Genomic DNA, 11,127 nt, shown 5'->3' with positions numbered 1-11,127 from the left:
TGTGTGTGTGTGTGTGTGTGTGTGTGTGTGTGTGTGTGTGTGTGTGTGTGTAGGTTAAAAAAATTTAAAGCATTTACAAGGGCAGGAGAGACAGCTCATTGGTTTATTGTAGAGGATCCAGGTCTTGTTCCTGGCACTCCCATGATGGTTGACAACCATCTGTGACTCTAGTTCTGGGAGCTCTAACTCCCCCTTCTGACCTCTGTGAGCATCAGGCATGCACATGGTACACATGCATATATGCAAGCAAAATACTCTTACTTGGTGAATAAATTATTAGTTGAGTTAGTTAATTAGATGAATCAACTAAAGATTTCTTCAACCTAGAAAGAATTTTGAACGATTAACTGTTAATTGGCAAAAAAAAAACATCAATTAACTTCAGTAAATTGTAAAGGGAAAATTTTTATCCAGCAACTATTGTTCAGAATAAAATTAGTAGTAACTAGAGTTCTTTGTACTAAATATCATTTACTTCTGTCTAGCACATCAATGATTCTGCTCCTGAAGTCAGAGATGCTGCATTTGAAGCACTGGGTACTGCTTTGAAGGTGGTTGGTGAGAAAGCAGTAAACCCATTCTTAGCTGATGTTGACAAACTCAAACTTGATAAGGTAGGTTAGTAATGTTCTTGTCTCTTTGCATTGCAGTTTGCAAACCTGTCCCACTTTGTTGAACAATTGTGTACTGATAGATTCTGAAAAAGGGGTGCACATTGTCTTCAGTTGTATATTCACTGATGACCCCACCATGCTCTATTGGATGATAGTTCCATACCCATGGTCACGCAGATGGCTATGGCTAAGTTCAGTGTGTCACAGAAGAGTACAGAAAGGTATGAATGTTGGAAAGGGAATTTTATGGAGGAGGGTGTGAGTAATAGGGGTGAGAGGGAGTATGGGTAGATTAGTGTACCAGTAATTAAAATATACTGTCTATATATGTATGAATTATCAAAAAAACTAAACTTAAAAGATAAATAAAATTTCAGAGTGCTTATATGATTGTGGATTTTTTGTTGTTGTTTTGGTTTTATTGCCAGTTTCTTTTTGTCCTTTTGTTGTTGCTGGATGTTAGTTTTGTTTGATTTGGATTTTCAAGACAGGGTTTCTCTGTGTAGGCCTGGCTATCTTAGAACTTACTCTGTAGACCAGGCTGGCCTTGAACTCAGAAATCTGACTGCCTTTGCCTCTCTAGTTCTAGAATTAAAGGCATGTGCTATAATGCCTGGTTCTTATTGCCAGTTTCTATAGGAAAAAAAATTTATGTTGCAAACATGTGCATGCATTTAAAATCAGTCTTAGAGGGTGCTCTCTGAATAGTTTTTTGTTACCAATTTTGTTTTTTCTGTATTAGCAAAAAATAAAGAAAGAAAACACTGATAATCAAATCAGTGTTAGATATTTCACAGAACAAGTTTGAAAATAACTTCTGTTTATTGAAATTGTAATCTGAACTATAATGATAAAGTATAATAGTAGATAGAAATACCTTTCAAATTATAACCTAATCAAAACTGAGTAACCAGTCTATAGAAGATATAGTATAGAAATGTACTTTCTTAATTGGGCGTAATGGTGTACACCTGTAATCTGAGCACTCAGGGAGGCAGAGGCAGATGGATCTCTGAGTTTGAGACTAGCCTGGTCTACAAAGTGAGTTCAGGACAACTAAGGCTACACAGAGAAACCCTGGCTTCAGGGGGGAAATAAAAAAGGAAAGAAATATGCTTTCTTTCTAGCAAAAGAATCACTATTGTAGATGTTTTTATAATTTTAATTTGTGAGGAAATAAAACACAAGTAAATGTAAATGTAATGGCTGTATTTTAAAGTTGTTTGAACATAATGATGTTCATATTGCTTTCTCTAGATCAAAGAATGTTCAGAAAAAGTAGAGCTGGTTCATGGTAAGAAAGCTGGACTTGCAGCTGAAAAGAAGGAATCCAAGCCTGTACCTGGAAGGGCTGCTGCATTGGGGGCTGCAGGGGACAAAGACACAAAGGATGTTTCAGTACCGAAACCTGGACCATTAAAAAAAGCACCTACTACTAAGGTTACTAGATTTTTGTGATAAGTTCTTTGTAATCCATGCTAGTCTGAAACTTACTTTGTAGCCCAGGCATGCCTTGAAATCAATCATTCTTGTACTTCAGTCTCCCAAGTGCTGGCATTACAAATGTGTACTACCATACTTTGTTTAACAAATGGCTTAAAAATTAGAACTTAGTAAGATAGAGCCTGGGTTTCATATTCATGGTTGTTCTTCCAATATGATTTAATTTGAGAAATGGATTCCTTGACCACATTGCAAATAGACCAACTCTCAATAAAGACATAGTATTCTAACTACATTTTTCTCTTTATATCCTGCCTGGAAGCTGGCAGGTGACTCTCTGGATAGAGAAGCTTGCTCAGTAACCAGAATTAACCAGAATTTAATCTTTGGTATTCACATGGTGGAAGAAGAGAAAGAAAAAAAAAAAAAACTCAAGTTGTCCTTTCAACTTCAAATGCATGAACACACACACTCTAAATAAATATAAAAATGCTTTTCTTTAAAAATGTGATTAGGAACAGAGCAATGGTGGTACACACCTTTAATCCTAGTACTAAAGAGCCCAAGGCAGGCGAATCTCTGAATTTGAAGCCAGCCTGTCAGGGAGAGTTCCAAGACAGCCAAGGCTACATAGAGAAACGCTGTCTCAAAAAAAATTAAAAATGAGCCAAAAACAAACATCTGACTAGGAGTAAAAGTAGTAATGACATGCTTTTATTTTTCTTATTTATTATGGTAAATATTTTAATATTTTTTAAGCTTACAGTTTAGGCTATAATAGTAACTCATTAAATAAATACCAAGTCTGATGACCTGATCATTAGGACCCATTGGATGGAAGGAGAGAACTGACTGTAGGTTTTTATCTGATCTTCAAATAGTGTGTCCATCTGGTCTATCCCATGATCCTTCAGACCCCCAAAATGAATAGGGATGACCCAATGGTTCATCATGTTGTGTGCCACCAACATCTACTGCTACTGCTGGTATGAGTGGTGAAAGGGGTGAACCAAGTCCTGAAGGTTGTCTCTGATTTCCATGTGTGTTTTATGGAGTGCACTTACACTCATACCAGCAGTAGCAGTAGGTGAAAGATTTAAAAGCAGAATCACAGACATTGAAGATCAGATTGTTAATCTCAAATTAATGTGCAACTATACTATATTTCCAGTTCTTTGTTGTTGCTGTTGTTTGAGACAAGGTCTCTTTATATAGCCCTGGGTGTCCTGGAACTCACTGTATAAAGTAAGCTGGCTTTGAACTCACAGAGATCCACCCGCCTCTGCTGAGATAAAGGGCATGTGCTACCACCACCTGGCTCCAGTTTGTTTACATTTTATTTATTTATTATGTATATAGTGTTCTGCCTGCATGTATACCTGCATACCAGAAGAAGGCACCAGATCTCATTATAGATTGTTATGAGCCACCAAGTGGTTGCTGGGAATTAAACTCAGGACCTTTGGAAGAACAGCTTAACTTCTTAACCTCTGAGCCATCGCTCCAGCCTCTCTGGTTTATTTTTTAAGACTTTATGTATGTATGTGAGGTGTTGGCTGTCTATGGAGGCCAGAAGTAGGTGTCAGAACCCTTGCAGTTCAAGTTTTAGGCAGTTATTCATCTGATAGGGTGCCTGGAACTGAGCTTCAGTCCTCTCTAAGAGAAACAAATGTTTTCAACCACTGAGTCATCTCTTCAGCTATGACCCAGTTAATAATTTTTATTTCATTTAAAAAAATTAAATAAATACATTTCATATTATTATTATTAATTATTAATTAACATAATGTTATTTATGTATTTTATATATTCTATCTGCATGTTTACCTGAATGCCAGACGAGGGTATCAGATACTATTATATGTTGTTGTGATGCACCATGTGATTGCTGGGATGAAGTCAGGGCCTGTAGGAGAGCAGCCAGTGCTCTTAATTTCTGAGCCATCCTAAAGGTTTTTGTTTTATTTTGATTTTTTTTTAATCCGGGTTTCTCTGTGTAGTACTCGCTGTCTTGGAAGACACTCTGTAAAGATCTCACAGAGATCCATCTGCCTCTGCTTCCTGAGTACTGGGATAAGGGAGTATACCACCACACCCAGCTGTGGGTTTTTTTGTTTGTTTGTTTGTTTGTTTGTTTGTTTTATTAACTCATTTTGAATTAGAGGTTTTTATTATGCAACCTGCAGCTTAGTCAGGTACTCCATGGATGGTCTTAGGTCTCTGTGATTGACATTGTGGTAAATTCTGTGGACAATAAAAGTATGTTTACTTTTAAGTTGATCTCATTTTAATAAAAATTTCAAGAGTCAAAATATGTAAAACAAGCTGGGCTTATAAAACTAGCAATCCAAAGACAGAAGCAGGTGGAATCTATACAAGATCAAAGCCAGCCTGACTATAAAGAGTCCAGGGCAGCCAGGGATCTATTACACAGAGAAACCCTGTCGTGGAAAAAAAAAAAAGGTGAAACAACAAAAACTACTTAATATTAAATTTTAAGTGGTTTATAGTTTTAAATTTTTCTTTTAGTCTGGTGGACCACCTAAAAAAGGCAAAACAACTGCACCAGGAGGTTCAGCAAGTGCTGGAACAAAGAATAAGAAAGGATTGGAGACCAAAGAAATAGTGGAGCCAGAACTCTCGGTGAGTATTACACATGAGAAAGTTAAGGTTCTAGAGGGGATTGGAGGTTTTCTGCTGAGTTCCTTAACTCACTTTCTCAGTAAATTGACATATCTTAGCTACAAATAAATACTTCTTGAACAGAATTCCTTTTATGGCAGAAGACTCAAATGCTGTAGTGTACCTAGAGGAGTATTTCAGTTGGGTTTCTTTCAAATTGGTTCCTTAAGCATTTAATTATGATGTTGCTGTATCTTACAGATTGAAGTATGTGAAGAAAAAGCTTCAGCTGTTCTTCCCCCAACGTGTATTCAGCTTCTAGACAGTAGCAACTGGAAGGAAAGGCTAGCCTGTATGGAAGAATTTCAAAAGGTACATGTACAACGATGAAATGGAGTGTAAAATTAAACTATGTGAAAGCAGTAAAAGTGACAAATTAAGCATTGGCTTAATTGCTGGGGTTTTTTTATGATTGATTGATTGATTGATTGATTATGAATATAATGTTCTGTCTGCATGTGTGCCTGCATGCCAGAAGAGGGCACCAGATCTCATTATAGATGCTTGTGAGCCACCATGTGGTTGCTGGGGCTTGAACTCAGGACCTCTGTAAAAGCAGCCAGTGCTCTTAACTTCTGAGCCATCTCTCCAGCCCAATTGCTGAGTTTAATAATCAGTAAATGTTTCATAGTATACACTTAAAATGAAGCTCTTACTGTGAATTATTAGGCATATGTGAATTTTAAGTTTGTTATTAATAAATGTAATAAGCAAACAGCTTGCGACTTAAAATAGACAATCTTTCTATTTCTGTACTTCTTCCTTTTTGTGCTTTATTGATGGAAAACACATTATATATTGGTATGAGAAACTGTCCAAACTTTTGAGACAAAACTGATAGAATTTGTTCATGTGTATGTGTGCACACGCAAGCACACAAACACACACACACAGGATTTATTAGAGTAGCTTACTGGTTTGGTCTAGGTAGTCCAACAATGGAAAGTCCAGGAATCTAGTATTAGTTGTTCAGCCCACAAGGCTGGATGTCTCAGATGGTCTTCAATATATGCTAGAATCCCGAAGAAGTAGGCTCTACTGCTATGAAGGAATGAACTTGCCAATGAGAGTGAGGGAAAGCAAGCCAAGAACAAAAGCTTCCTTTTATTTCCTTTATATAGGCAGTCAGCAGAAGGTGAATCTTCCCACCTCAAAAGATACAGATTAAAAGGGATCTTCCCACTTCAAATGATTTAATTAAGAAAAAACTTCTCAGCCTGTCGTGTTGGTGAATACCTATAATCTCAGCACTTTGGGAGGCAGAAGCAGAGGGATCGATATGAGTTAGAGACCATCCCATTCTACAAAACAAGTACAGGACAGCCAAGGCTACACAGAGAGACCCTGTCTCAAAAAAACCTAAACCCCCTCCAATTTTTTTTAAGCTAGGTATAGTGGCAAAAGCCTTTAATCCCTACACTGGGATAGGGAGTGGGGAGGGCAGATGGAACTCTTTATTTGAGTTTAAGGCCAACCTGGTCTACATTGTATGTTTCAGGATAGCCAGGGGTATATAGGTAAACTATCTCAAAAAGAGAAGAAGAAGGAAAAAAAGACATCCTCACAGATGTACACAGCTGCTTGGGTTTTAGTTAATTCCAGGTGTTTTCAAGTTGACAACCAAGAATGGCCATCCCAGGAATGATGCATTTTAGCTCATTTTAGCATATACTATGATTATCATTCTAAGAGGGATATAGAAAGGGAAGTGTGAAATTTAAGACAGGAACCTTTTAGCCCTGCAATTTCCATTCCTGTAGTTTAAACCTGAATTTGTACATCTTTGAAATTTAATATTAAATGTCTGCCTTCACTGATTTTAGAAAAACTGGATGAGACAAATTATGTATGAGTAGTTAATAGTACACACAGGGCAAATGAAAAAAAGTTGTGAATTCCTAAAAGGTGAATTTTAAAAACAGTTAATGGTGCTAGAGTAGCCATACTCCAAGTGCCTCGCTTAAGAACTGAATCACAGTGGAAGCTCTGAGCTCTCACCATAACCATCCCAGCTCTGATTCCCTTCCTCTTGAGAAATGAGTACAGATTTGACCTTAGGATCTACCCTTTAACTTTCTTGTCTTGCTTTATTTATAGGCTGTTGAACTAATGGAGCGAACTGAAATGCCATGCCAAGCATTAGTGAGGATGCTAGCCAAAAAACCTGGATGGAAAGAAACTAATTTTCAGGTATTTTAAGTTAAAAATTTAATGTTTTTATTTAAATAATTTCTATTATAACAATGTATGAGACAACCTATGTAACTATTTGACACTATTATTATTCTAAAAAATAAGAGTAGAAAGACGCTTAGAAAAATGATACAGGCTAGGCATAGTGGTGCACCCCTTAATTCTAGCACTTGGAGGTAAAGGCAGGTGGATCACTGTGAGTCGGAGGCTGGTCTACATAGTGAGTTCCAGGGTAGGCAAAGCTACATAGGGAGACCCTGTCTCGAAAAAAAATCAAGTAAAAAAACCCAGAAAGACCAGCAAGATTGTCCAGTGGATAAAAGAACTTTCCATGCAAGCCTGAGGACCTGAATTTGATCCTCGGAATCTATGGTAGAAAAGAAAACAGATTCCTAAAAGTTGTCTTCCAGGCGCCACGTGTGCACTATGAGTGACATGCATACACCCGCACTTACATACATCATACATATAAGTAATAATAATAAAAGTGGTTAAAGTGATGCAGAATTTATCAATAGGTCTACATAGAGTACTCATGCTAAGTAATCTTACAATGTATTTGTTTTATTTTTGGCAAATTGTTAGTCCCATGTTTGCTAGTCTACCCCTGCTTTCTTTCTACCATTGTTCCCTCCCTTTCTTTTATCACTTTAGTAAATCTTCACAAAAGTTGAATAGTCTGAAGGATTTTGGTTCTTCATTCCTCAACTCATACTACTTTTTATTGCCTATCATTGGTTTAAAACATCTTTTCATATAGCCTCTAGATAACTAAAAGAACACAAATTAGGCAGTATTCTTCTATAGTAGCTACATAAGCAAGAATTTTTACCCATTGTGTATGTGTGTGCATTCATGTGTGTTCATACACGTCTGGAGGCTAGAGACCAACCCTAAGTGTCGTTTATTAGGAGCTGCACTTTGTTCTTTGAGATAGGGCCTCTGACTGAGACCAGGTGCTCACTGAACAGGCTGGGCTGTGTGCCAGCATACGCCAGCTAGGCCATGTCTTTGCCTCCTCATCATAAACATTCACTGCTGCACCTGGCTGTTTACCCAGGTTCTTGGAATTGAACTCAGGTTCTTTTCTTGTGCAGTTAGCACTTTACCAACTGAGATATTTCTGCAACCTCAGTTTTTTTGAGATAGGTTTTAATGTGCCTCGTGCTGGCTTTGAAAATAAAAACTTTGAGACTATAAAATCAGTTTTAAATTTAAAAATTACTATAGTAACACTAGATTTTAAGATCAGTAGTCCACAGCCTATGGGTCACAACCCCTTTGGGGGGTCAAAATGATCCTTTCACAGGGTCACATGTAAGATACACCGCATATCACATATTTACATTAGGATTCATAACCGTAGCAAAATTATAGTTATGAAGTACCAACAAAAATAATTTTTGGTTGGAAATTTTACAGTGTGAAAACTGTATTAGGGGGTCACAGCATTAGAAAGATTGAAAATCACTGACAGTGTTTTCATCATTCTCAAGAGAACTCTGTTCTTTAAGTAGCAAGCATTCTCTATCCAGCTCAATTCTCTGTCTCCCTGGATTCACTTCTTCTGAGTACTTCATATCAGTGGGATTATTTCTTTTGTGCTGACTTTGACATTGCATAAGTTTTTGAGGTTTACCTATACATATTATTGCCATATAATATTACATTGTATAAATGTTGGTATAATATTCTGGTGGAATGTACCCTTGTTCATTCAAATGCTGATCTCTACCCCACTATCTGTTTTCAGTCCAGACATTGCATTGTGATGCTTATTGTAAGCATCACCTGTCTCAAGTTTGTGTAAACATGCCACCATTTGTTCTCTTTACTGTCAATTAAACATACAGCCAGTGCTGTGCATTGGAGAAAATATAGTGGGACATCCTGGTCCAGAGGGGAGGAGAAGGAAGCCAGGGGGAGTGGTAGGAGAACAGAGATCAGCAAGCCAGGACATAGAACCATGAGGAGGGACTTCAAATCATGAGGGAGATGAACCGTACCTAAGATATGACTAAAAACAAGTATAATGGGTGAAATCTGAATGGTAGGAAACTATGCTGTCTATTGGAGGTTTAGGATGGAGTAACTGTTGCCTAACGTTGTGCTCTAGGTTAATTAAATAAATCCTAGTCTCTGTGTGGTGATTTGGGTATACAGCTGGATTAGGAATAACTGCTGCTTAACTAAAAGGTAAATCTATAATAAATATTAATAACCCACAACAAATAAACCATATTTTGTTTTCAGTAGATATTTAGGTTATTTGAACTCTTCGGTGATCGTGACTAATGCTATTGTAAACATTCATGTACAAACATTTATGTCCACATCCCTCCTCCCAAACAATGTTTCTCTTTGTGGCCCTGACTGTCTTAAAACTCACTCTGTAGACCAGACTGGCCTTGAATTCAGTGATCTGTCTGCCTCTGCCTACCAAGTGCTAAGATTCAAAGCATGAGCCACCACTATCCAGCTATCAATACATTTACTTACTTACTTACTATTTGTTTGTTTGTTTGTTTGCTGTATGTCCTGATTGCAGCCTCTTCTCAGTTCTGCCCCAGACATACACACCCTCCCCCTATTCTCCAGATCTCTCCTCCTCCTCAGAGAAGCAGGAGGTACCAACACCCTGCCCCCTGGAGCATGAAGTTGCTGCAGGACTAGGTGCATCCTCTCCTACTTAAGCCAGACAAGGCAGCGCAGTTAGGGGAACTGGATCCAAACCAAGCCTTCCACTCCAGTTGTTAGGGCACCTACAAGAAGACTAAGCTGCACATCTGCTACATATGTGCAGGATCCTAGGACTAGTCCATGCATTCTCTTTGGTTGGTGGTTCAATCTCTGGACCACCATGGGTCCACGTTAGTTGACTCTTTAGGTCTTTTTGTAGAGTCCTTGACCCCTCCAACTTTCTCAGTTATTCCCCCAACTTTTCCAAAGGACTCTGTCTAATGTTTGGCTGTGGGTCTCTGCATCTGTTTCCATCAACTGGATAAATCATCTCAGATGAGTTATGCTAGGCTCCTGTCTACAAGCGTAGCAGAGTAACATTAATAGTGACAGGGTTCTGTTCTCTCCCCTGGGATAGGTCTCAAGTGGGGCCAGTCTTTGGTTGACCATTTCCTCAATCTTTGCTCCATCTTTGTCCCTGCACATCTTGTAGGCAGGACAGATTTTGAGTGGAAAGTTTTATGGGTGGGTTGGTGTCCTTATCCCTCATTCAGAAGAGGAAATAAAATAGGCATTGCAGGTGGATGGAGGGAGGGAAGTAGGTAGGAAGTAGGGGTGTAGGAAGGAGAACAGGGGTGGTGGGGATTAGGAGTAGGGAGAGCGGAGGAGAGAGCCAGGTGAGAGTGAAAATCAGAGGTGGGGGTCATCTTTGAGATTTGCCAGAGACCTGGGCTAGGGGAGGCCCAGGAAGTCTATGGCAGTCACCCACCCTAACTGAGACTGCCAGCAGGGGAACATGTGGAGCCTGAAGTAGACACCTCCTGTAACCAGCCCAGACTTCCAGTGGAGGAACAACGACACCAACACATCTTTTTAAATTTTTTGGTATGTGCACAGTAATAGATTAGCTGGGGTTATAAGATAATTTTCTGTTTAATTTTTTTGGGAATTGACAAGCTGTTTCCAAAGTGACTGCAGTGTTTTATATCTATACGAACAATATATAGTAATTCTAATTTCTCTATATCCTTTCCAATAATCTTTTAAAATTATGTTTTGGCTCACATGGGGGCTTTCGTTCGTTCATTTCTTGTTTGTTTTTTAAAGGCTGAGTCTCCTGTATCCCAGCCTGACATTGTAACTTGGTATATAGTCAAGGATGCCCTTGAATCCTCTCCTCCTCCTAAGGGTAGGGATTATAGACAGTGAACCCCCACACTCAGTTTTTTACATGATAGAAAACACATGGCTTTTATCCATGCTAAGCAAGCACTCTATCAACTGAGCTCTATCCTCAGCCCCTTGCCAATAGTTGTTTTATTTTTTTTATTGTAATCATCCCAAAGAATATGAATGATAATCTCATTGTCATTTTGGTTTTCAGCACCTAAAGTATCTGTTCAGTTCAGTTAGCTTAGTTGGTCAGCTAATAACTAAACAGATTTCCTTAAATGCCTTCAACCAGTGTGTGTGTGTGTGTGTGTGTGTGTGTGTGTGTGTGTGTGTGTGTGTGTGT

At 38.5% G+C, this 11,127-nt stretch overlaps 1 protein-coding gene across 3 annotated transcripts in view; it reads left to right on the top strand.

Moving 5' to 3' along the window:
• Window positions 1-11,127, top strand: part of Ckap5 (cytoskeleton associated protein 5) — a 97,009-nt gene that overhangs the window by 45,060 nt on the left and 40,822 nt on the right. For all 3 annotated transcript variants that reach the window (XM_055600719.1, XM_055600709.1, XM_055600728.1), the window contains 5 exons: window positions 486-614; window positions 1,872-2,054; window positions 4,587-4,700; window positions 4,941-5,051; window positions 6,837-6,929. In XM_055600719.1, coding sequence (XP_055456694.1) covers window positions 486-614; window positions 1,872-2,054; window positions 4,587-4,700; window positions 4,941-5,051; window positions 6,837-6,929 — 630 coding nt within the window. The remainder of the gene's footprint in view (window positions 1-485; window positions 615-1,871; window positions 2,055-4,586; window positions 4,701-4,940; window positions 5,052-6,836; window positions 6,930-11,127) is intronic.

This window comes from Psammomys obesus, unplaced genomic scaffold, assembly GCF_907164565.1.
Source record: "Psammomys obesus unplaced genomic scaffold, mPsaObe1.curated_primary_1811, whole genome shotgun sequence".
Taxonomy (NCBI): Eukaryota; Metazoa; Chordata; class Mammalia; order Rodentia; family Muridae; genus Psammomys; species Psammomys obesus.
Note: the sequence above shows the minus strand (reverse complement) of the source record. Positions and strands in the feature narration are given on the sequence as shown.